We start from the raw sequence: 26,826 nt of genomic DNA on the forward strand, positions 1-26,826 counted from the left end.
GATGCTCCATTTTGGGGGACATTTTAGAATACCCCTTTTAGAAGGATAATTTGATCGTTATGGAAATTACTTGGAGAAGAAGAATGTTGGAAGCAGAGACCAATTACTAGTAATTTTAACCATTTTTAAGTGCACAGTTCAGTGGCATTAATTGTATTTGCCATATTAACCATCACTGGTATCTGTTTCCCCGATTATCTTCAGAGAAACTCTCTACCTATTAAGCAATTATTTACTTTCCTCCCCTTCCTTTCCCCTTCTAAATTAGAGAATTTACTTTCTGTCTCTATGCATTTACCTGTTCTAGACATTTCATGTAAGTAGAATCATAGAGTATCCTTTTGTGCTTGGCTTTTTTTGGTTAGCATGATGTTAGATTAGTACCTCTAATGTGAATTACTATTAAAAAATATTGAATAATGATGGTGAAAACAGAGAGGAAGAGATGATTTGGGGAAGTATTATGAAGGTATTTGTAGAGTTTGAGTGGACTTGAATAAAAACACAAAAGGTAATTCCAGAGTTTCTAGTCATTAAACAAGATAGGAAATATAAGATTCTTAGTAATCAAAAGATTTAATCTGTCCAAAGTAGTAGGCAGACAGCAGTCCACCAGTTAAGAATGATTTTTCACAATAAATGTAAAATTTTAAATGTAAAAGTGAAAAATAATTCAGAGTATTTCATGACATCTGAAAATTACATGAAATTTAAATTTCAGTGTGCACAAGTTTTATTGGAACACAGCTATGCTCATTTGTTTATATATCTATGGCTGCTTTTGTACATAATGGTAGGGTAGAGTAGTTGCAACAGATTATATGCCCTAAAAGCCTAAATTTTTTACTCTCTGGCCCTTTAAGGAAAGACTTTACTGACCTCTACTTTAGATTTTATGAATCAACAGAAAACACTGTTTCCTATCTTTATGGAGCTCATAAGCTTGCTGAAGAAAATTAGGACAGAGAAAGGCTGTTTAGCAATCTTTAAGTTATGTTTTGTTTTAGAACAGTTATTTTCTATATTTATACCATTCATGAAATGACTCCTTCTCCTGTTTAAAAAAATTAGAGAAACTAATATTTTAATAAATAATGATTCTGAATTTAGAACACATGTAAATAACTGATATGTAATTATTTATTAGGCTTTCTCAGAAAATTAGACAAGCTTCAAGCTTATACAAAGACTTCTAACTTACAGCTTCTTTCCCTTATAGTAATGCAAGAAACCATATATTCATTGCCTTTCAGATGCGGTGGTGCTAGAATTTGTTATATTTTCCATGAGACTTTTGGTCGAACCTTAGAATCTGTTGATCCTTTAGGTGGCCTTAACACTATTGACATTTTGACTGCCATTAGAAATGCTACTGTGAGTATGTTTAACTTTCAGACTTTTAAAAAAAATCAAGTTAAAGCTTCAATTGTTAACCATATATTCCATTTTTTAATTAATTTAATTTTTTAATAACAGTTTGTTATTTTACTCTCATACTTGAAATTAAGAAGCATTTTGGGGGGGGGCTGGGAATTGAACTCAGGGCTTTAGGCATGCTCTGCAAGTGCTCTAAGAAGCACTTTCTATGAAAAATAACAAAGATGTGATTTCTATTTTAATCTTTGGGAAGAATTGAAATTATATGTAATGATGGGCTGAGGATGTGGCTCAAGTGGTAGTGCACTCGCCTGGCATGCGTGCGGCCCGGGTTCGATCCTCAGCACCACATACAAACAAAGATGTTGTGTCCGCCAAAAACTAAAAAATAAATATTAAAATTCTCTCTTTCTCTCTCTCTCTCTTAAAAAAAAAGAAAAGAAATTATATGTAATGATAATAAGAGCTCTGAGGTCTATTTTTCTAGGGTCCTCGTCCTGCTTTGTTTGTGCCCGAGGTTTCATTTGAGCTATTGGTTAAACGACAAATCAAACGTTTAGAAGAGCCCAGCCTACGTTGTGTGGAACTGGTTCATGAGGAAATGCAAAGGATCATTCAGCACTGTAGCAATTACAGTACACAGGTAATTGAGAGGAATGTAATGGGTTTTAGGACTTGCAGTGGTGGTTTCATAGGGAGGGAGAAAATGATGGGATAAAAGTTCTAATCTGTAGTTCTTTTATTTAAGTGATTTGTAATATAACTTCCAAAATAAATTCAGTATTTCAGTACTATTCCATTAAACAAAGTAGACTGTTACATTTGTATTTCTCCATGATTTATAGGAATTGCTACGGTTTCCTAAGCTTCATGATGCCATAGTTGAAGTAGTGACTTGTCTTCTTCGTAAAAGGTTGCCTGTTACAAATGAAATGGTGAGTTATTGTCACAAGTCATTGTAAGTACTATTAGTAAAGGGTTAACTTTTACTCTGGTTGGTTTTTATATATAGCATTATGGTTAGTTTAGGCATATTTCTCAGTGGGAAGAAAAAAAAAGTTAAGTTTCAGTCTTACTTCAAAGGAAATTTTTCAATAATTCAAGTGCAAAATGCATTTTTCTTCCTATTTTAATCATTGCTAGCCTTTGCAGCCACAAGTTTTCATGAGAATGGAGTTATTATTGAGGGCTGTGAACAGCTTTGCTCTATTATGTGGTACTACTGATTTTAGTTCTATCTTCAGCCTCAATAAACTGAACCTTTACAGCAAGCTCCTATTTTAATTGTGAAGTACATCAGAGTAATTGGGCCTCTTCTGCAGTTTGCTTGTCTGATGACCTAAAATACTTCGGTGGGTTGCATCTGTCCACCAGAAAAATAAAAATGCTGACAGATGTATGAAATAAGCATTTGAAATTGCCCTTAGCTTCTAATTAAGAGTTTTGTCTTCATTCTGGTCTCTAAAAATGCACTTGGGGCCTTGGTTGGAGCCCTAGTGGAGGTTTATTGAGATAAAATCATCCTTGGAAACAGAATATAAGTTCTGTTACTTGGTTATTACCCAGTAGGAATAACTGTCAGGACCAGGCACAGTGATGCACAACTGTAATCAGGACTGACTTGGGAGCTGAGGCAGGAGGATTGCAAGTTTGAGTCAGCAACTTAGTGAGACCCTTTCTGAAAATAAAAAGTGGTAGAGTACCCCTGAGTTCAATCCCCAGTACCACCAGAAAACAACAAAACCCCTGTCAGATTAATATCTAAGACCAAACTTAACCTGATCTCAAACTGTACCTACATAACCCAAAATCATTGGAACTTCATTTGAATAGATCCTTACAGTCTGTACCTGTAGTGCTGTTCTAATATATGAAATTTATCAGGACAGTACAATACAAAAGATAGAGGAATAGATTTAAGTTTATTCTCTTTAGAAGCCTCAGGAATTTTATAGAAGGCTGGAGAAATTAATTTCATTTTTTTGATTACTGTCTCATTAGATTTTGAACCAATTAGTTTTTCATAATTAAAACTAATTAGTCAATACCTAAATATATTCTTTATTCAAATAAACAAACAAATAAATAATATATTCTTTATTCAATAAAGTTAAAAATTTAAAACTTACATATGATTATGCACTGTGTTTTTGTTTTGCTTTTTTTGTGGTACTGGGTGTTGAACCTAGTGGTACTTTGCCACTGAGCCATATCCTCAGACCTTTAAAAAAGTTTTTTCGTTTTGAGACAGAGTCTCACCAACTTACCTAGGCTGGCCTCAAACTTATGATCCTCCTGCCTTAGTCTCCTGAGTTGGTGGGATTATAGGCATGTGTTACCATGCCTGGTTATGAACTGTTTTCTTATTATTGAACTAAAACTTTGACTGGAATAATGAATGATCTTAAGTTTGAATAGCAAAGTTGCCTATTAAAGGCTTGGAATTTAGATTTATGTCGGGTAGATAACTTATTTTTTTTTCTAATAGTAAAATACATCTAAGCTAGCTTAATGTCATTTTTCTTCCTTAGAAATGCAATTTTCTTTTCTTTTTGTGTGTGTGGGGGTGCGGTACCAGGGATTGAATTCAGGTGTACTTGATCACTGAGCCACATCCCCAGCCCTGTTTTGTATTTGATTTAGAGACAGGGTTTCATTGTGTTGCTTAGCACCTCACTTTTGCTGAGGCTGCCTTTGAACTTGTAATTCTCAGCCTCTTGAGCCACTGGGGTTATAGGTGGGAGCCACCAAGCCTGGCTGCAATTTTCTTTTCTTTTTAAAGAGAAAGTGAGAGAGAGAGAGAGAGAGAATCTTTTAATATTTATTTTTCAGTTTTCGGCAGACACAACATCTTTGTTTGTATGTGGTGCTGAGGATCGAACCCGGGCCGCATGCATGCCAGTTGAGCGCACTACTGCTTGAGCCACATCCCTAGCCCTGCAATTTTCTTAAAAAAACTTTTTAAAAAATTATTTTTAGTTATACATGACAGTAGAATGTGTTTTGACATATCCTATATAAATGGAATATAACTTCCCATTTTTGTGGTTGTACATGATGTGGAGTTAAACTGGACACATATTCATATATGAGCATAGAAAAGTTATGTCTGATTCATTCTACTGTCTTTCCCATTCCCATCTTCCTATCCCCCGCAACTCAGCCTTGTCGAATCTAGTGAAACAGCCCCCCCGCCCCAATCCATTGTGAGTTAGCACCTACATATCAGAGAGAAGTTTCAGCCTTTGGTATTTTGGGATTGGCTTATTTCACTTAACATAATAGTCTCCAGTTCCATCCATTTATCAGGAAATGCCATAAAGAAATGCAATTTTCAATGCTGAAATGCAAATTTAAAAGGTAGAGCAAGTAACATTATTTGGCATAAGATTTATCAGTGGGAGTATAATTATTTAGGCATGACTTTCTTTTTTCATCATTGTCTGTATAATAAGTCATATGTAAATTTTTCAAAGTAAAATTTTGTATAATACCCTAATTTTATTTTATTTTCTAGGTCCATAACTTAGTAGCAATTGAATTGGCTTACATCAACACAAAACATCCAGATTTTGCTGATGCTTGTGGGCTAATGAACAATAATATAGAGGTAAATATAATTCAGATTGTCTTTTTTCAGAGATAGAAATCTTTTATAACTAGGTTATATCAAAACTTAGCATGGGCTAACTATAAAACAGGTATGTCATAGTAGTGTCTGTTATATTCCAGCAAATATGCACCTGAGGTCATTACATTGTTTTCTTAAATTTAATTCTCAAAATTAAATAATGCCTTGGAGGCATTATTCTTATTTTCTGCTTAGGAAAACAAAAAACAAAAAACATTGTTTTAGTGTCAAAAGACTGCCTGGCTTCATTTCAATAAGTGTTGTAATTTATTCAGGTTAAAGTATATAAAACAAAGTGAATGTTTAAAATTGTTTTCATTTGGCTCTGAAAGCTGTGAAGGAAGTATTTCAAGAAAAGCAGAGTACTCTTTACTACTATTGAGGTGTATGCAAGGACCTTCTTTCCATATGAAGTTAATGTAACAAGTTGGAATAAGATCTGAAAGTCAAGACTGATGGCTACAGCAGTTTATCCACAAACTGTTTTTTACTTTTTTTTTCTTCCGACATTTTTCTCCAAGAACACATTATCCTGCTACTCCCTAATCTGGTAATATTGAGTCCCCTTCAAATCATACCTCCCCTTCTGCATATGGGTAGAGAAATTATAAACATGGAATTTGGGATCTGGAAAGGACCCTGGATTATCTTCAGCTCTTTGATTAAAAACAGATGAGGAATCAATAAATGGGATGGATTCAAATTAAAAAGCTGCTTAGCAAAGGAAATAATAATGTGAAGAGAAAGCCTATAGAGCGGAAGAAAATCTTTATCACATGCACCTCAGATAGAGCATTAATCTCCAGGATATAGAAAGAATTAAAAAAACTTAACACCAAAAAAAAAAAAAAAAAACCCAATCAATAAATGGGCTAAGGAACTGATCAGGCACTTCACAGAAGAAGAAATAGAATTGATCAACAAATATACAAAAAAAAATGTACAATATTTTTAGCAATTAGAGAAATGCAAATCAAAACTACTCTTAAAGATTTCATTTCATTCCAGTCAGAATGACAGTTATCAAAAATACAAAGAGTTACTTTAGATTGGGTAGAGGGGAGAAGGGAGGGGAGGGGATGTAGAGGTAAGAAGTATAGAATGATGATGTTGAGGATGTGGGAAATAAAGTACACTCATATATTACTGGTGGGAATGCTAATTGGTGCAATCATTATGGAAAGCAGTATGGAAATTCCTCAGAAAACTTGGAATGGAACCACTGTTTGACCCAGTTATCCCACTCTTCGTTTTATACCCAAAGAACTTAAAATCAGCATATTATGCTGACACAGCTTCATCAATGTTTATAGCAGCTCAATTCACAATAGCTAAACTATGGAACCAACCTAGGTGCCCTTCAACAGATGGAAAAAAAATATATATATATATATATACGCACATATATATGTATGTACATGTGTGTGTGTGTGTGTGTGTGTGTGTGTGTGTGTATATATATATATATATGGAGTATTACTCAGCCTTAAAGAAAAATGAAATTTGCCAGTAAATGGATGGAGCTGGAGAGTATCATGCTAATCGAAAGAAGCCAATCCAAAAAAAACTAAAAGCTGAATGTTTTCTATGATATGCAGATGATAATTCACAATGGGCGGTGACTAGGGAAGAAAGAATAGTGTTATTTTAGATTAGGGAGAGGGGAGTGATGGAGGGGAGGGGGTATGAAGGTAGGGAGGATAGTAGAATGAATCAGACATTATTACCCTATGTACATATATGTAACTATTCAACTGGTGGTATTCTACATCATGTAGAACCAGAAGAATGAGAAATTATACTCCATAATATATGATGTGTCAAAGTGCATTTTACTGTCATGTATAATAACTAATTAAAACAAAAAAGACAGATGAGGAACCTGAGGCTCTTAATTAAGAACAACTATTACTTCAGTATTTATTTTGCTGAGCTCTGTTATAGGAAACAAGCACCTTCTCTTTAATAGGTATTTTGAACTATTTTTTACCTACTAGAGCTGTAGTTTTTCTTATTACCAAAAAAATTCCAAAGTGCCTACTATAAGACTGTCACTCAGAAAGTAGACTAGAGGGAGTGAGGGGAGGGTTAGGATTGTGGGAATGGGAAGGGTGGAAGAATGAGACAGACATTATTACACTATATATATATGTATGATTACACTACTGGTGTGACTGCATCATGTGCAGCCAGAGGAATGAGAAGTTGTGCTCCTTTTGTGGACAATGTGTCAAAATGCATTCTGTGCATTCTACTGTCATGTATGACTAATTAGAACAAATTAAAAAAAAATACAGAAAGGAGACCAGTAGAATAGAAGAAGGGGATCAGGGAGAGCTGGGGAAGGGAAACGAGAGGTACTAGGGAATGAAACTGATCAAAGTATACTGTTTTATTGTGTGCACATATGACTATATTATAACCAATACCACTGTTATGTATAATTATAATGCTCCAATAACAAGGGAAAAAAAAAAGAAAGTAGATAGCAGTTGTTTTAAAAATTGGCACATGTACTCTTCCTTAGTTTAAGGATTTAGTTCCTGCAACATTGAAATCAACTTTTCTTGGAAAACTTTATCTGGAACAGTTTTGTTATACTGATAAGGTCATATAACATAGTTTCAGATCAGTATTTTTCTACAAACAAATATGCCTCTGGTTTTAATGACTACCAAGGAACTTTAAGTAGATATTAGAAATACTACAATTTTAAGTGGATATACCTGTAATTTTTATAGTAACCTTCTGAGGGTAGATAGTGTTGTTGTTAGATTAGGAAATTGAGGCTTACTAGAGTTGGTAACCTGTCCAGTTAATAAAGCAAGTAAGCCAGGTCTGCCAGGGGCCAGGGCTAAGGTCATAACTGGCTAGGGTGAAAATTCCCATTCTCCAGCTTTTCCTTTATATCCCTCTCACAATGTACATTTTAACATGTTAACTTTTTATTATCTCTGTAGTTTATTCTCACATACAGATTGTTAGAATCTGTTTAATTCTGGTATTTTATAATTGTTAACTTCCCATGAAAAAATTAAAGTGGGTCAAATTTTTATTTAGCCTAACTGCTCTTCTACTGTATTTGAAGATGCCTGTGAGAGAGCTGTTCATCATCTACATATCTACATGATCTTGCACCTGTTATGATATTTGGACACAGCAGATGCTGAGTACAGAGAGAATTTTTTAATATTTATTTTTCAGTTTTCGGTGGACACAACATCTTTATTTTATTTTTATGTGGTGCTGAGGATCGAACCCAGTGCCTGGCGCATGCCAGGCGAGCGCGTTACCACTTGAGCCACATCCCCAGCCCAACCACAGATACTTTTTCAAGTGACAAAGTAACAGTTTTGTTGTGTGGGAGTTGTCTGAATTTAATGCAAAGGTGTGCAGGTTAGAGTGACTTTTAACAGATTTAAGTTTTCTGTGATCTGTGCACTTCGAATTCTACATGATATGCTGAAGGCTTTTGTTCCACACTTATGTGGGAACATTATAAATCAGTGTTTTTTCGTGGGAAAGGGAAGAACATGTTGGTCCTTTGCTCCTATTAGAGAATCCTGGTATAGGGAGCCACTGTTACTGATGTATTATATCCCTCAAGTGTGCTGGGGCAGAAAAAAAATGATTGAGAGAAGCATTGGGTTAAATAATTTATTTGTTTTAAAATGTAATTATGGGATGAGTCCTAACAGTGAGAGGCTATATCTATAAGTTATGCCACACTTTTCAGCTAAGATGAATATTTTTTAGTAGTTGTAAATCTCAGTACTCTGATAATCACTTTTGGTTTGCTTGGTTGCACTTTATAGGAACAAAGGAGAAACAGGCTAGCAAGAGAATTACCTTCAGCTGTATCACGAGACAAGGTAAAAAACCCAGTATTTTTAAAGCATATTCTTAATTCCTAAAGACGGATGGGTAAGCCTCAAGAGTATTACTCAGTTCTAGAAGTAATTTTTTTTTCTCTAATACTCCATTGGAACTATTTAATTGTTTGAATAAAGGTATGCAAGTTTAAAATAGGCTTTGAGTAATCTAAAGGTAATGGCATTTAGGATGCATTGGAATAAATATTTAAAGGTGGCTTTTAAGTGTCAAGACTTTTTTAAAATTAATTCAGTCAATGATTTTATTACAATAAGGTTTCCTTGGAGTGGGAAGACATATTGCACATTAACAGGTTTTAATTACCAGGAATAACCATAGAGATGATAAATTAAAGTATGTATGGAAATCTGTTACCTTATTAAATGCTAAAAATGAATGGAATTTGGATTTTTCTTAGGCATTTATTCATCTGAAAAAAACTCTCAACAAAGATGATAATTATATAGGAAATAAGGCAGAATAAACAATTTTATGTCCCACAGTTACTTTGTTTTTCATGTTATTTTACTATTTTGTTACAGAGGGGAAACATTTTTCACATTTATAGAAAGTTTCTGAATGCATTTTTGGCATCCTTGATTTTTTTTCCCTGCATTTTTTGCCTTTAGTCTTCTAAAGTTCCAAGTGCTTTGGCACCTGCCTCCCAGGAGCCCTCCCCTGCTGCTTCTGCTGAGGCTGATGGCAAGGTCTGTTGTGATTCTTAATCTAAGCCTGCATGCCTAGTTGTTTCGTGCAACATAATCTTCTGGAAACAATACACTGAAAGAATACTGATATGGGATATTATGCTAAGGTCATATCATTTTAGTATAATTGAAATTTTAAAATTATATAACAATGCATACTTTAAGATATTGGTGCTTTTGCTTGCAGTATAGATGTACACAGAAAAAGTAATTTAAAGAGGAAATTATCCTTCATTTTTTGAATTTCAAGCCATTGATATCTAAATATTGCTTGTTAAATTGCATGTTTTAACATATCTTTTAACAGTTAATTCAGGACAGCAGAAGAGAAACTAAAAATGTGAGTCTTTTGCTTCAGAATGGAAATGTTGATATTTTTGGTTTTCACTGAACACTGTCTTCAAAACCACTGAGGAACCTGTTTGTATAGTGCCATCTATTTCTTGTTGTCTGTGTTATGTTCCTAATGGTCCTTTTATCTAACCCTTATAAGATGGCATGAGTCCAGTTCTAACATTGTTTTAATTAATAATAGGCTTTCATACTGTTTTCTGTTACTTTCAAGACTAGTTTTAAATTTTGTATTTTGATGGCAGGGAATTAAGATTTCAGAGATGGAAATTGTACTTTTGGACACTTCCTCTTTAAAAGGTTCTGAGATCTGTTCAAGACTAATGGATAATCTCCTCTAATGCTGCTCATGCTTCCCAATTATGTGTACTTTTTACTCAAAATATATAGCTTATAAAGATGTGCTTCGACAGCTTAAGCAAATTTAAAACAAACGAGGACTGTGAGAGTTTGAGACTACTGTTAATCCTTAATAACCATTTTAGTGGAAAATTAGATAACATGTAAATTATTCGGAACCATTCCTATTTCTGGTTTTTCTGCTTTTTAGTTCCCTTCCATACTTACTAGCCAGATTTAAAGTTCTCTCAGCCACTGTGTTAATATTAACAGATCATTGAAATTATTGCACAAGTTTTATTTCATTCATGCCACTGCATTCATGGAATGTGCTCATTTTCCTTATAATTTCATTTGACTTATCATTCTTGTTTCTTTAGCAAGCACTAAAATATAATTACTCATTTTACAATTGTATGTATAATTAAAATTTGTATAACTTAAGCCCTCACTTAGAAATAACTCACTTTATGGGCTGGGGTTGTGGCTCAGTGGTAGAGTACTTGCCCAGAATGTGTGAGGCCCTGGGTTTCTCAGCACCACATATAAATAAATGAATAAAATAAAGATCCATTAACATCTAAAAAAAAAAAAAAAAGAAGAAAGAAAGAAAGAAATCACTTTAACACACTATAGACAGATTTTGGCCAGCGTTAATTTAGAATAGTACTTTAAACTGCCATTTTTGTAACTACCATAACACTCTGCTGCTAAATTTATATAATCAACTTTTAAATCCTAATATCTTAGTATTTAAAAAATCTCTGAAATGCTGATGACTCATGCTTTTTTCATTAAGTCATTTTTCCCAGGCTACAATGTTGCGGAAGCAGCTGTATTTAATAAGAGCAGTAGATTTCTTTCAGGGGATCTTTTCTCAGGAGGGTAGATGTTGAGGGAGCTTACAGTGTTTCTTATTCCACAATTTAGGCAGCTTGAAGTGACTATCAACCTAAGATAAGGAGTTTCTACTTTTACCTCGTGGTGTTTTGGGTGACTATTAGGAATGTAAACCAATTTTGAGAAATTATAAACTCTTCAAGTTTGGAGACATCAGTTCATAGAGCTTTAGGTGAGGTCATAGATTGACAGTGTTTTAAGATGACTTCGAAGAGATAACACAGGGTAGCAGTTCTGTTTTCTGTATATGCTTTTAATAAGTAGTTTTATTTTATAAGGGCAGCATATACTTTTTCCACAGTCTAGTATTAGAGGGGTGGGAGAAGGAAATTTTTGAAAAGACAGCAAATGATAAAGAAGAAAAAGGGAACTAAATAGGTCCTAAATCGGTCAAGGCTTTGAAAACAAATTTAAAACAGAACTTGTTATTCTGTTCTCTTATTCAGTAGCTCAGGTTTCTAGTTATATGCTACCCATCATCTCTCTCTGACCCTCTTTATCTGGAGTTTTCCAGATGGATGCTGGATATGTGTTCTTGACTACTATCAAAGAAAGTAGACTTTGTTAATGTCAAATATGATATGGTTGGTATAGGTTTTGGAACATGTTTTTTCAGGTTGCACCTGGAAGTGGTGGGGTCGGAGATGGTGCTCAAGAACCAACAACAGGCAACTGGCGAGGAATGTTGAAAACTTCAAAAGCAGAAGAGTTATTAGCTGAAGAAAAATCAAAACCAATTCCAATTATGCCAGCCAGTCCACAAAAAGGCCATGCTGTCAATCTGCTGGATGTGGTAAGCCATGAGAATTTGGTTTAGGTGACCAAATTAGTAGGCAGACACTTCAAAGTAGTAAGTCTCAAAAACTTTTTAGTAATATTTCCCCCTTACCCCATTTAGCCGGTTCCTGTTGCACGAAAACTATCTGCCCGTGAACAGCGAGACTGTGAAGTTATTGAACGACTCATCAAATCATATTTTCTTATTGTCAGAAAGAATATTCAAGACAGGTTAGTGTTTACTTAATATAAATTAGAGACTGTAATACCACTGAATGAGTTCATCACCTGTTTTGAAAATATATGTATTTTAAAAATTTTAAGTTAGCTTTTTAAAAAATATTTTAAAGTTGTTGATGGACCCTTATTTATTTGTTTGTGGTGCTTTGAATCAAACCCAGTGCCTCACACATGCTAAGCAAGCTATAACCACTGAGCTATAACCCGAGCCCTAGGTTAGCTTTTTATCCTAAGTCAAATGGATTCTCTGATAGACATTGAGTAACTATTGCAGCAAGATTTAGATAGTCTAACATAGACTGACCTGATGTTATCAGAAAACGCTATTAATAGATATTCTTTTGTTGCATTCATTACCACATTGTTATTTTAAAAGTTTTTTTCCTAAATTTAATATTGTAGCTTCATTAATTATTTGGTTTGATTCTCTGAAATACCAAAACAAACCTCTTCGGGAAATACATTTTTTCATTGTAATTCAGAATGCTTTTTCTTGTGTTCACTGCCTAATATTGTTTCTTTGGTGTTGCATGTGATGTTGTTTCATGCAGTAATAGAGAGATGAAAATCATTTAGCTTTGTCTATTAGAAAATATTCTGTATGTAATTTGTGGGAATCTGTAGGAGGTAAGAGAAATCTGTACAGAGGAATAAAAAGCCAAATAACCTGGTAATTCAAAATCGAAAGTAATGATTTTATCTGTAAAATCAGTTATCTTTTCACCTATAGAATCTTTTAACTTATAGCTTGTGGTAGGAATAATTATTTTACATTGTAGATTGAACAAAATTCCAAAAAGGCCCTACTTTTGTTTCTCTGATTGTCCCTATCTTCTACAGAGGTCTTTGTTATTTTTAAGAATTTAAATATCGTAAAATTGACTGTTTAAGTGTACTTTACAGTGATTTTTAACATCTTCAGAAAGGTATATGATGCTAACAATTAATTCTATAACATTTTCATTAACCCATAAAGAAATCCTGTACCTAATAGCAGTGACTTCTCACCCCCAAACCACTGACTTAACATCTCTATGGATTTTTCTATTCTAGACATTTCATATATGTGACAACATACTAATATGTGGTCTTTTGTGTCTGGTCTCTTTTCACTTATCACATGTTTTAAGGTTCTTCTACAGTGTAGCATGAATCAATACTTAATTCATTTTTATGGCTGATTAATACTAGGTTATATGGAGATACCATATTTTATGTTTTCATTCATCAGTTTGAGATATATGAGTTTTTCACACTTTTTAGATATTGTGAATAATGACAGATAAAAAAACATAAAATACCAAGAATTATGTCTATTCTTATGTTTGATTATAATTATGCAAAAATTTGAAGGGTAATTATGCATTAAGGAAATATTCTGAGGCCAGAATCTAAGTCAAAGTTTTTAGAAGTAGAATTTTTACCCAGAGTTCATAATTTGGTTTTGTTTTGCAGTGTGCCAAAGGCAGTAATGCATTTTTTGGTTAATCATGTGAAAGATACTCTTCAGAGTGAGTTAGTAGGACAACTGTATAAATCATCTTTATTGGATGATCTTCTGACTGAATCTGAGGACATGGCACAGCGTAGGAAAGAAGCAGCTGATATGCTAAAGGTAGGTATTTCAAGTTTTTTCAATTTTTTTTACTTAGATTGTAGATATACTCATTCATATAGTATAAAATACATTCTGATCCTTAGATATATAGTTTTATATTATAACTGGGTTTTTTGTTGGTGGTCCTTAAATAGATTCAAATTCCAGAAGAGGTATTAGTAAAAATCTACATAAAAAGTGGAGCAGTTTCTCTACAAAGTTCAGATTAACATCTAAATATTAATGTAAATTTAATAAGCATTTAAAAGTTTTTATTTCTTTTAATGCAGGCATTACAAGGAGCCAGTCAAATTATTGCTGAAATCCGAGAGACTCATCTCTGGTGAAGAGAACTATGTAACACTGAGACTGTTGACTCGAAACCTGCTAGTTACTGCCTACTTGAGTAGAATTTTATTTATGAACTCCTGTGTATTGCAATGGTATGAGTCTGCTCATGTGAAGATTGGCTATACACTGAAAAGTATACTCTGCATCACCGAACAAATCACATTTAATCCAAATAATAAATGGCTGTTTCTAAAGTTTCACAGTATATGTATACACACACACACACATCTCTCTCAACAGTTTCATTTGAACTAACTGTTGGTGTTCTAGTTGTACAAAGCAGTTTGTGGATAAAGATGACCCGTGTAGTCTCTGTTAGTAGTCTTAAAGCTGCTGCAATAGTTCTTCAAGAAGAAAGCAGAAGACATTTCGTGAGACTTATAATGCATGCACTGTATAAACTGACCTGGTTTTGAAAGATGTGGGTTGGCAAGTTCCTCACTGTATTCCACCTGTCCTTCAATTTAGTTTTAAAAAATCTATGCAGCCTTTGTTGTTAATAAGAAAGCTGAATGCATAAGAGGATCTGGAATACTGATAAAGATGCAGGGTACATACTGTGCAGTCACATAGCCCTTCCCCTTCTGGGTCCACATTGCCCAGTGCATTAAACATTAAACTTAGACCTGAAAACTAATTCTCTGCATTGAAACCATGCAGACTTAAATTACTTTGTAGACTCAGTAATGATGGCCAGTTCCTTAAAGTTTCAGAAGAGCCAATGACAATAAAATTACCCTTAGTTTGCAAATATAGTAATAGTAATTTAGATATATCTTTTAAATGGGACATTGACATCAGGATTCAAAATTCACTAAAAATAGACTGATTTTTAAGTCCCACTTCAATTTGTTGGTAACAGGTACTTTTGCTCCATACCAACAAAATATATTAGAATAGTGATATGAAAATCTGACGGAACCTTGTTAAAGAAAAACATCTAGACACACCTACTTCTAAAGGCATATAGGATATTAAATTGCATTCAGGGGGTGAGAGTGAGGTTTACAACTTGGTGAAAGTTGGCCAGGTGATTCTTGGCATGAACTACAACATTAAAACCTTAAAGATATGTAGAAATGTCTACTCCATCTCTAACAGATTACACAGTAAGTAAAAGTTGTATTGCAAATATTAAACTTTCTTTTCGGGTTATGACCAAATATTTGTGAAGGATTACTGGCAGGAAAGATGGTATGTTAACTTATGGTACCCATTTACTGAGAAACAACAGGCTTGCAACTGATAGATCCCATACACATATAAAACAATTAAAATCAGTCTGACATATGGCACTACTTCGAATCTGTTTCAGTACCAGCTTGAAAGTGGATGCATGCTCCCAAAATGTTAGCACATTCAAAAACAAAATCACTCTTGTCACCGCTGAACATCAGTTTTGAAATTATAGCCACCCATGATTTTTTTTTTTCCAGAGAGATCAGATGACTATCATTGTAGCCTTTGAATTTGTAAGGGAAAAAAATTATAATGCACCTTTCTCCAGCACAGATTTTAAACTGAAAATGTTAGTTTTAAAAACATGCTATGGTAATGCACTTGCTAGTACTACACATTTTGTAAAAAGAAAAAAAGAGTCAAGAAACTTTTGGAAAGAAACAAGCCTTCCTTTGTCGGCCCTTAAACTGAGAGAGGTTTCTGAAGTGTGGAGATGATCTCTGGCATATTTATAAATGATACCTGTATGTTTTTGCTGTGTAAATAAAATTGCTGGTATGAAATGATATTTAAAAAGTTTGTCAATAAATGAATTCTTTCTAATTTGTCTCAGAGACAGGTTTAACTATAGCTTTTTAACATCTAAATCTACTTTAGAAACCAACAGTACAACTTGCATTGTAATTAAGGTTTTATGACTTTCCTATTAGTCTCTCACAATCACTGTTATATCTCCATTTCTGCATTTGTGCACCAAGTAATCCAGGTAGTGGATAGCTGGAATCTGAACACGAAAGCCAAGCTATGTGGCACGTAAGGTTTTCAGAAGAATTCTGATCATTTTGTGTGTTTCCCTTAATCCTCGTAGAAATGATTTTTCAAATGTGGAAACAGTTCTGGAGAATTAATATGTCTAATGTATGCAGAGCTGAACTCAGTACGGATTCCAAATTTCCAAATCCAAGTTTGACCTGAAAATTTCCCTTACCTGAATATCTTGATGTTCTCATATGATTACATTTTTGGTGAAATATTTACATTATTTTACTTCCTTGGTTTTATAAGATTTCTGTTTACTTGAAGTTATAATCTACCTGAGAACAGATGAAAATAACTGGAGACACAGGAGGCTGTGGCAGGAGGATCGCCAAATTCAAACCCAGCCGCAGCCATGTGGCAAGGCCTAAACAACTCAGGGAGACTGTCTCTGAAAAATGTAAAAAAGGGTTGGGGATGTGGCTGGGTGGTTAAGCACCCTTGGGTTCAATCCCTGGTACAAAAAAGAAAAAAAAAATGCTACCCTTAGGAATCCACTGACAAAAGAAAGAAGGCTGTGAATAAATAATACTGAAACCATAAGCAAGGGACTGGAACACTGAATTAGAAACTTTCTGGAAAGTCAAGTATTGATTTTTGTGTTTTTTTTTAAGAAGAACTTGTAAGTAATTTATAATGTTAGCTATGGCCTCATCTAACATTTCTCTTTTTTTTTAAAGGAGAACTCTGCTTAACAAAAAAGCCAGAAAATTATGTTTCCAATAGGTTTTCCATTTCTAATACGGACACCAGAGATACTGCTAATTTTATAACAACTATATAATACTAGTGGGATCAGTGCTCAGTTCCTGACATAAAAGTATCACAATTCTTTTGTTCACTCTTTTTTTTCCCTTTGGTACCAGGGATTGAACTCAGGGGCACTTAATCACTGAGCAACATCCCCAGCCCTTTTTTGTGTTTTATTTAGACACAGGTTCTCACTGAGTTGCTTAGGGCCTTGCTAATTTGCTGAGGCTGGGTTTGAACTCTCAATCCTCCTGCCTCTGCCTCCCGAGCTTCTGGGATTACAAGTATGCACCACCATTTCCAGTTTTTGTTCATTCTTATCACTCCAAAGCAGAGCAAGAAAGATGGGGACATAGAAAAGGCACCATTTAGTTTTTTGTAAAGCAGAATTTTTAAAATATTAATCCTGGAAATTATGGTTTTCTGTAATGGTCCTTGATGTTTCTGCCATCAGGAAATAAACCATCATTAAATAAACAACTTATTTATTAACCAATCTATAAAATAATTAAATTACTCACATTGTGAGGTGTAATATATATTCCATTCTCTGTTTTTTGTTCTGAAGCCAACCTTTCATGTTTTGAGAATGAATGATGGGTAAGTTTGAACAACCAAAAGGATTTTTCATCATAACTGAAGCCATTTTATAATGTAGAAATTCCTTTTTCCTATTTTAAGTAAGGAAAGTCCATTCTTGAGAATATGTTGTCCAACAACTAAAACACACTCGGGATTTGTTACTTGTCGATGATTTATACTGACTCCACCTTCTGTTATCATTCGATACCTAAAAATAGAAACGTTTAGTAACTAGAGAGATCAATCACTGTTGACCTCTCCCCCCAAAAAGATACATCACTATTTCACTTAAATTTTAGAAGCTCGTTAAGTTTAACCATTTAACTGAATTTTTTACACTTCATGTTCATTTGATTTGACTCTGCCTCCCTTTAATGACCTTCAAAAGAAGCAAATAATAGGCAAAACAATAGGTTTCTTGTTTCATGGATAAAGAGGTAGGTTATTTCATAGCTTTTCCCAGAACTATCCAGTTTGATAGTGCCTTTAAAAATTAAGATGAACAGGAATGGAGGTTCATTTTCTGGATAGCCTGCTACCCACCTTTCTTTAGGGAAAAAAGTCAGAAAAGAAACTTCCAAAAGAGAGACAGCAATGGTGCTGAGAGACAAGACAACTACAGGGCAACCTACAAAAGTGTTTAGGAAACTTGCTTATAAAATCGGGGCGAGGGTTGTGGCTCAGTGGTAAAGTACTTGCCTAGCACGCCTGAGGCACTAGGTTCAATCCCCAGCATCACATTAAAAAACTAACAAAGGTATTGTGTCCATCTATAACTAAAAAAAGAGAAAAAAATCCTTACAAATTACATTCTGAGACAGCAAAAAATAGCAAATTGTTTAAAAGGAAAAACTTTATTTCCTTTTATTTTAAAAATAAAGAGGCTAGAAAGAGGGTCTTGAAAGTATGAAAGAAAGGCAAATGTTTTTTTCTCATAATTAACTACTATATGGCATTTTATAAAACTCAACAATAAAGGACTTTCTATTTAAAGACAGTTCTTTCTTTTAAAGGAAGTATTATTTTACGCTGTTTCCAGATCATGTACCATGTTCATATTAATTAATTCAATTTAATTCAATTAATTAATTTAATTAAAGCCATTCATTATGAAATGGATATCAAGAGCTGAGATAGGCTAGCTCTTTTTCTCTAGTAAACACAGATTGACCCTAGTTAGTTTATACAATATAAAAAATACAAATGAATATTACTTAGAACCCTGGCTAAATTAAGGTTACCTAAGTAGGAGTAAAACTTTCAGTATTAGCAAATACACCATATAAAAGAATAAATGCTTCCAGAGTGAAGAAAATTCTTAAAAATAGAAGAGTATGTACATAGAGTAGAGTATGTATGTATATGATACTACCATCAAATTCAATATATATTAAATAAACTAGTATATTAGACAATGGGGAAATTTAGGGCTCAAGGATAGAGGCAAATAATCCAAAACAACTGAAAGAGCAAGTATCAAATATAACAAATGTCACTCGTAACCATGAGCTGATAATTATTTGACTTCTGCTCAAAGTCCTGAAGATGAAGCACTCCAGGTCTTATGACTAATGCTTTCCTTCTACATTTCCTTTCTCAATTTTGAATGAACAAGTGTCAAATATATGCCAAATTACTTCTTGTGGAGCCAAGTATTATTCCTTAATAGTATGGGTTAACTGAAATTTAAAATATTCTACTCACCTCCTGAATAAGAAAAATGCAATTCCCAAGGAGAATATTATATAGTTTATATTACCAGCCTCATGAAATTCTATCCTGTACTTATTTCATTTTAAGAAATTCAACTAATATTTTAAATAGGTTGGGAAACTTCTACTGTTCCCCAAAATAATGAGGATCAGGATATGAGAGGGGTTGTATGAATTTAATCACTTCTCAAATTGTAACTGTGTCCCTAAGCTGACTAATCCTAGTGCATTTACTAAACAAGGCAGTCCCTCCAACACAAGATCTCCCATGCTGAAAAACTGACTTAACAAGAGACAAGTATAGAGTACTGTACTTCACAGAAAAATGTATGGTATTTTCATAAATATTCAGTTTTTATCTTATTCTTGGATCAACCTAACTTCTATAAGGAATGAAATGCCATTCAAGCATTGTTGGGGAAACACCCTCTCTGGGAACACATCCTATAGAATGTCACATTTAACCATGAATTAACTGTGAATCAAAAAATTAAATAACCTTACCCTCGGGGACCATCTGGAATGGCATTTGCTTTGCGGCATGTATCTAGGACACTTGTTCCAGGGTCAAGAACTAATTCAGAAAATGAAGCTTCTTTAAACAACTCTTTTAACTCTTGATCCGACATGACCTCTAGTGCATCTATACTACTATGATAAAGGGCTTGTGTACACCTGAAAAAAAACATTTAAAAGCCACATCATGTAAGTGCTTAACCAAATACATATTCTAATACTCATTACTCCAATAATGGAGTGTCCACTATGTTGCAAACAACAAGTTTTTCAAACAGCAGCATCTATCATGTACAATTCATAAACTTCATGCAAGATAATCTTTCCAATAAAGAGGGACGATTTTAAGTACTTAAGTCAAATGACAATCCTTTGTCAGTGATAAATGACAAGATAACTGTAAAATAGCTCTAAATTTTCTCAAGTTTATCAGATAAATAACTTTGTGAGGTGTTAATTATTCCAAAGGCTACCTTTTAGCAGAATCCAGTCCTTCTCGTCCATGAACAAGCTTTGTTACTTCTGCAGCAAGTCGTTTCTGAGCACTCCGCTTTTCTGGTTCTTTGACATGCAGCTGCATAATATGGTCAATCTCCGGAAGAGGCAGAAAAGTGAAGAGTTTCAGGTACCTTTAGGACAAGAAATTAAGTGTTACACTTACATCACACACTTACATTTTTCTTTCCAGTTCCCTTACTCTTTAAAGAATACTATGCTTGGGCTGGGGTTGTAGCTCAGTGGTAGATCACCTGCCTAGCATGTGTGAGGTAATGGGTTCAATCTTCAGCACCACATTAAAAAAAAAAAAAAAAAAAAAGTGAAATAAAGGTATTGTGTTCAACTACAACTAAAAATATTTAAAAAAATAAAACATTAAAAAAATACCTTGCTTTCTTTTAAATTATTTCTAAATGTGAAAATAAATGTTCAGAAATGTACTAAAAGTAATAATAGATATTTATGCATACACCAGTGGGACTGAAGAAATAATACTATTTTGCCATATTTGTTTTGATCTTTTTCTTCTTTTTAATACCAGGAATTGAACCCAGAGGCACTCTTACCACGGAATTTCATTCCCAATCCTTTTTAATTTTTTAATTTTGAGGCAGGGTATCACTAAGTTGCCCAGGCTGGCCTTGAACTTGTGATTTTCCTGCTTCAGCTGCCCTAAATCACTGCGATGATAGGAATGTGCCACTGTGCCTGGCTCTATCTTTACTTTTTAAAAGGAATAAAATGATATAGATCTAAATGAAGTTCCCAGCCCCCATAACATTTCCTTCCTTGCCCTCAGAGATAACTACTAAACTTGTGTGCATCATTCCCAAGCATGTTTTTATACTTTTGCTTATGTGCATGTATCCACAAAGTATTGTATAAACACATAAATGACATAGTATCATTAAATAAATGATATTAATAATATCATTCTTATATGTATACTCTTATTTAACCTTTTTCTTTGGTGAAATATAACACATAATAAACATTAATTACAAACATATAGCTAATGGATCACTATACAGCAAACATCTATATAGCCATCACTTGGATTAATAACAACACTGCCTCTACCTGATGAAGTCCAAATATTATCATACAAAGTAACGAATCTGCTTTTAATGATAATCACTTTTCTTTTAACATCTCAGTATGCCTCCTTAAATAGCATCACTTAGTCCCCCCCCCCCCTCCCTTTTCTTTTTTAAGCTGGGGTCTTGCTAGGTTGCCCAGGGTGGCCTCAAATTCCTGGGCTCACGTGATCCACCTGCCTCAGCTTCCTGAATATGTATGACTACAAATATGCCATTGTGTCCAGCAAGCTTTGCCTCATTTTAAGATTATATGAATTAATGTAATTCTGCAACCTGTACACTCAGAAAAATGAAAAATTATATCCCATCTGATTCAAATGTATGATGTCAAGATCATTGTGCTGTTATGTGTAACTAATTAAAACAAATAAAAAAAAAGAATACTGAGAAAACTACTCAGATGCAAAAAAAAAGACTATATGAATGAATGAAATATAGAATGTATTTTTGTGTTTAGCTACTTTGGCAACTAAATTTAGGAGATTCATGTAATGATGTTACATGTACTACATCCCATGCTATGAATACCCCATAATACATTTACTTATTCTGTTCTGAGTATTTGTGTTATTTCTATTTTTGGACAAATGCTAATACTTCATCTCTGAATATCCTCACTTATTTCTCTCACATGTGCACTAACTTCTGTTGGGTATGTACCCAGCAGAGGAAATGCTGGATCATAGCTTACTTACACATTCAATTTCTCTTTCTAAAGTGGCTCTAAAATTTATTCTTCCACCGCCATGGAACATTTTCACCAACTGTTATGATTTGGATGTAGGGTCCCCCAGAAAGCTCACGTGTGAGACAATTCGAGAGGGTTCAAAAAAGGATTGGATTGTGACAGCCTTAACCTAATCAGTGAATTAATCACCTGATGGGATTGGTAATTGAAAGCAGGTAGGGTGTAGCTGGAGGAGGTGGGGTATTGGGTGCATGGCTTTGGGGTATATATTTGTATCTGGTGAGTGGAGTCTTTCTCTCTGCTTTCTGATCATCATATGAGCTGGTTCCCTCTGCCACACTTTCCCACCCTGATGAACAGCCTTATTTCCAGCACTGAGGAATGAAGCCAGCTTTCTACGGACTAAAATCTCTGAAACTGTGTGACTTCAAATAAACTTTTCTTCCCTAAAATTGTGCTGGTCAGATTTTCTTAGTCATAGCAGTCAAAAAGCTGACTGAAACACCAATACTTGGTATTGCTAACTTTCATGGTTATCCATCATAGAGGGTAAATAAATGTACCTCATGTGCTTTCATCTTGCAGTTTTCTTCTTAAGGCTGAGGGCTTTTTTTTATGCTTTTGGCCTTTTGGAGAGGAACTTTGTGAAGTGCCTATTCATGTCTCTATTTTTCTGCTGAGTTCTTTTTCTCATTGGCTTTGAGAAATTATTTTTAAAAAATATTTATTTTTTAGCTTTAGGTGGACACAGTATCTTTATTTTATTTTTATATGGTGCTAAGGATTGAACCCAGTGCCTCATGCATGCTAGGCGAGCACTCTACCACTGAGCCACATTTCCAGCCCTTTTGGGAAATTACAAGGTCATCAAGTACATATACTAAAAATAACTTCTCCTACTGATTATGGTGACTTTTGCTGAACAGTAGATCTTTATATTCTAATTTAGTCTGATTTATCAATCTTTTCCTTTTATGTCCCACTTAAGATCTTTCCCTATCCCAAACTCATGAAGCTACTTTTCTAAGAGTTTTACTGTTTTGTCTTTTATCAGTTACATTTATAATCTATATAGAATTGACTTTCGTATGCAATATAAGGTTGTTTCATTTTTTCTTCCACATCTAATTATTCAAACAATATTTACCGAAAAGACTATCTTACTCCATTCTCTGCAGTGCCACCTTTGTTAGAAACATGCTAGTCTTTATTCTCTAATTCATCCCATTGGACTCTTTTCTTAACCTTACATTTAAACTTATACTTCAAAGTCATTTTTAGAAATAATAAGTGAGTTTAGTAGGGTTGTCAGATACAAAATTAATATATAGAAATTAAGCTGTCAGGGACAGTGGTGCACACCTCTGATCCCAGCTACTCAGGAGGACTGCCAAGTCTGAGGTCAGCCCAGGCAACTCAGTGAGAATGTCAAAATAAAAACAAAAAAAGGGTTGGTGATGTAGCTTGGTTGTAGAACACCCTGGGTTCAATCTTCAGTACTGGGTAGGAAAAAAAAAAAAAAAAAAAAACAAGAGAAAAAAATCAATTGTTTTCCTATATATCAGAACAAAATAGAAAGTAAATTTTTCAAAAAAATATCATTTTTCCCCCCTGCAGTGCTGGGGATTGAACCCAGGGCCTCACACACGCTAGGTAAGCACTACTCTGCCACTGAGCTACATAAGTAGCCTAATATATCAGGTTTTTTTTTTTCTTAATATCTTTATTATTTATTTATATGTGGTGCTGAGGATTGAACCCAGCGCCTTGCACATGCTAGGCCAGCGCTCTACCGCTGAGCCACAACCCCAGACCCTAATATATCAGTTTTTGATACATTAAAACACTAGGACTCTATCATCAAGCATGCTAAGAATAAATCTAAAGAAAAAAAATACACTTAGTTATTATAAATTTGCAATAAGTCATGATATCTTCCACTCTGTTTTTCAAAATTGTCTTGGCCAATCTTTTGTCCTTTTTATTTCCAGGAAAATCTTGAAATTAATTTGTCAAGTTTCCTATAAAAGCCTGCTTATATATGATTGGGACTGCAATGAACAACATACAGATCAAACTGAGAACTGATATCTTCTTATATTATGAATATGGTATAACTCTCAATTTATGTAGATCTTTATTTTGCTCAATAATGTTTTCTGATATTCTTCAGAAGAGTCTTAAACATTTTAAAAGAATTATTTCCTAAATTATTTTAAAGATACAATATTTTTATTTTTTCTTTGTTGCAGGTATATTTGCTTTCTCATTATACTCTTCCAAGAGTATAATGCAATGTGAATTAATGAGAAAAATCACTTTAAACATGTTTATGTTACAGTCAAGAAGGAAACTGTTTTATCTTTTATCATAGAATTATACCTGTGAGATGAACAACAGAAAAATAAGCATAGTCAAATTTAAAATCAAAGGAGGGGAAAAAAAAGTAGAACATTCAAGGGATAAACTCCTTGCTAGATATAGATAAAAGTAACTTGGCTGTAAGTCTTCTAGTCAACCACTGTGGTTGTCTGTTTTAATTAACAAAAAGTGTCTAGAACATAGTTAAAATTAGAGTTCTAAAATGTAATGGTTTATGCCTTAAATAAAAATCTAAGTAAAAAATTCCAAGGAACTCTAAAGGGTATACTGGAATTCGAAGAATAAAATTATATGAGCTTATGACATTAATTTTTCTCAGCCAACTATTAAGAACTCACCTTTCTACAGAATCATCTTGCAGTCTCACAAAGAATTGATACAATTCAAATGGAGATGTCTTATCTCTGTTTAGCCAAACAGCATTGCCAGCAGACTTTCCCAGCTTTGCTCCAGTTGTATTTGTAATTAAAGGAACAGTGATTCCAAATACATCTTCTCCAGTTAACCTATACATAAAGACAAACTTCATGATTTGCTTCAGGCACAAGTAGTGGTAGGCCGCCACTATTCACCCTTCAGATTTCAGCCTGATTACTTGCTCCAAGAAAATGTGACCTAAATCTGTATTCTTTTCTCTGTTATATATTGTGACAGCACTCACCCTTCATTTGCATTTGTCAACCTGGGACAACTGCACGTGTAACTTGAGCAAGCCATTGAAGTGATTTTGAAAGGTCAGGAGGAAAGAAAGCTGGGTGAAGGGGAGTCAGGAGGAGGCACTCACTAAAGGGGTTTCTTAAAGGGGCGTTTAAATGAGTTTTTCTCAGTAGGACATGGGCTAGCTCTATACTTCATCTTCCTCAAAAAGAGAAAGTCATTAAAATCTACATTACTTGGCAAATATTTGGAGTTGCAAAAAAAATTTATGAGATGCCAATTGGAGACTAGAACTAGTTTCGTGGAGAGTAAGAACTAAAGCAAAATCTGGGGCCCAGTTACCGAAGCCAACAAAATAATTTTCTCAAACTAAAAACAGTCCCAATTTGAATCTTGAGTAGAGGTCTATTTCCTCTTAAGTTCCGGAATGCGCCTCCAGTTCTTAATACTCTTAATTCAGCCCTTTAGTTCTCAATTGCCAGTGTCATGAACCCCCTTATAGATCCTTAATAAGGATAAAAACCAATAAGGCCTTGAATGAAGGGCAGCATTCCACCATTCTAGTCATGAATTACAGGGTGCTAATGTGTAAAGGTAGTTCCTGGATTTCTGAGGATCTAAAGGCGCTTACTTGTGGATAAACTCGTATCCAGACATGATGTTGCCCAGCTGATCAGACCCACCCAGCTGGACCCGGCATCCATAACGCTGGAACAGGTAATAGAAGTCATAGGCCTGGAGCACCTGGTAAAAGAACTCGGCCAAGCTCATGCCCTCGGGGCTCTGGAGTCGCGTCTGCACGCTCAGCCGGCTCAGCAGCGTGCCCATTCGGAAGTGGCCACCCACTGCTGCCAGGAAGTCGACCAGGTGCTGCTTCTGGTACCAGGCCGAGTTGTCCAACACCGTGAAGCTGCCCCAGGTCCGCCCATCAGTGAAGAGCTGCTGGTGATTACCCGCCAGGGCCTCAAGCCCGAGGCGGAGGGCGCGAGCGTTGGCTCGTACGCGCTCCGCATCCAGCGCCTCGCGCTCTTTGGTTCGGCCGCTGGGGTCTCCCAGGCGCGCGGTGGCGCTTCCCACCAGCGCGATCACATTGTGGCCCCCTCGCTGGAAGTGAAACAGGCTCAACAGCGCTAGCAGGTGCCCCACGTGGAGCGAGTCCCCCGTGGGGTCGAACCCGCAGTAGATAGTCTGAGGAGAGTAGCCCGCCGCGCTACGGTCGAACAGCTGTGGGAGCTCTAGCTTCGTACCCCTCTCGGGGAAGAAGTCCTTGAACAGACCCCGAGCCTTCTGCGCCGCTAGTAAACCCTGAGCGCCCGAGTGGGCCTTGCGCAGCCCCAGAGCCAAAACTCCTGACAGGCCTGGGGTCCCGGACCACCAGCACCGGGAAAAGCACCGCAACATGGGCGCCGCCATCTTGGCGGCGGCAGGAAGGGAATGCTGGGCTGTAAGAGGCCCGCCACGCCCCTCAGTGCCCGCCTTTAGCAGCTCCTGTAGTGTTTTTCTGCGCATGCTCGGGAAGGGCGGGAGGCGGTTACTTAGTTACGGAACTTGCGTTTTGCAGTCCCAGGAGTTATGATTATATCCATTCCAGCTAGTTGGCTTCAAGTGGTCACTAAAATGTAATTTCCTCATTTTCCATGTGGATATGTTTATAATAATAGTTCCAAACTCACAGCCCTGTTGTGAGGATTAAGGACTAAAGCACTGGGCACCTAGCACTCTACAAAAAGTTAACTTTGTAAAAAGTTGTGCTGCGCAAATTCTTTGAAGCCTTGGTTCTCTGTAGAAACCTGATCAGGGGTT

At 35.2% G+C, this 26,826-nt stretch overlaps 2 protein-coding genes across 12 annotated transcripts in view; one reads left to right on the forward strand and one right to left on the reverse strand.

The window, feature by feature from the left end:
* The window catches only part of DNM1L (dynamin 1 like), a 59,241-nt gene extending 43,343 nt beyond the window's left edge, over positions 1 to 15,898 (forward strand). For 3 of the 9 annotated variants that reach the window (XM_081309612.1, XM_081309614.1, XM_081309620.1), the window contains 11 exons: positions 1,254 to 1,374; positions 1,865 to 2,020; positions 2,223 to 2,312; positions 4,895 to 4,987; positions 8,824 to 8,880; positions 9,511 to 9,588; positions 9,896 to 9,928; positions 11,795 to 11,971; positions 12,077 to 12,186; positions 13,651 to 13,810; positions 14,083 to 15,898. In XM_081309612.1, coding sequence (XP_081165738.1) covers positions 1,254 to 1,374; positions 1,865 to 2,020; positions 2,223 to 2,312; positions 4,895 to 4,987; positions 8,824 to 8,880; positions 9,511 to 9,588; positions 9,896 to 9,928; positions 11,795 to 11,971; positions 12,077 to 12,186; positions 13,651 to 13,810; positions 14,083 to 14,139 — 1,132 coding nt within the window. In that variant the 3' untranslated portion in view covers positions 14,140 to 15,898. The remainder of the gene's footprint in view (positions 1 to 1,253; positions 1,375 to 1,864; positions 2,021 to 2,222; positions 2,313 to 4,894; positions 4,988 to 8,823; positions 8,881 to 9,510; positions 9,589 to 9,895; positions 9,929 to 11,794; positions 11,972 to 12,076; positions 12,187 to 13,650; positions 13,811 to 14,082) is intronic. The other 6 variants (XM_081309613.1, XM_081309615.1, XM_081309616.1 and 3 more) reach the window with 3 other exon arrangements.
* Positions 2,161 to 26,465, reverse strand: YARS2 (tyrosyl-tRNA synthetase 2). 3 transcript variants are annotated; one of them, XM_081309622.1, is made up of 6 exons: positions 25,655 to 26,465; positions 24,705 to 24,872; positions 20,172 to 20,327; positions 19,687 to 19,857; positions 17,410 to 17,678; positions 2,161 to 2,295 (listed from the first exon to the last, which is right to left on the reverse strand). In XM_081309622.1, the coding sequence occupies exons 1-5, from the start codon at positions 26,434 to 26,436 to the stop codon at positions 17,519 to 17,521; spliced, it is 1,437 nt and encodes a 478-aa protein (XP_081165748.1). In that variant the 5' UTR covers positions 26,437 to 26,465; the 3' UTR covers positions 2,161 to 2,295; positions 17,410 to 17,518. The 3 variants fall into 3 exon arrangements, with proteins under 3 accessions (XP_081165748.1, XP_081165749.1, XP_081165750.1); XM_081309623.1 differs by lacking the exon at positions 24,705 to 24,872; XM_081309624.1 differs by lacking the exon at positions 19,687 to 19,857.
* Between the last annotated feature and the right edge of the window lie 361 nt (positions 26,466 to 26,826).

Source organism: Spermophilus citellus, assembly GCF_964194105.1.
Source record: "Spermophilus citellus genome assembly, chromosome: 10".
Classification (NCBI taxonomy): domain Eukaryota; kingdom Metazoa; phylum Chordata; class Mammalia; order Rodentia; family Sciuridae; genus Spermophilus; species Spermophilus citellus.

Excerpts from the sequence above, each read along its gene's own strand:
- YARS2 (XM_081309622.1), bottom strand. The coding sequence starts at position 26,436 with ATGGCGGCGCCCATGTTGCGGTGCTTTTCCCGGTGCTGGTGGTCCGGG. Across the intron at positions 24,873-25,654 it reads GGATACGAGTTTATCCACAA|GTTAACTGGAGAAGATGTAT; the intron begins GTAAGCGCCTTT and ends CTTTATGTATAG. Across the intron at positions 20,328-24,704 it reads CAAGATGATTCTGTAGAAAG|GTACCTGAAACTCTTCACTT; the intron begins GTGAGTTCTTAA and ends CTTGTCCTAAAG.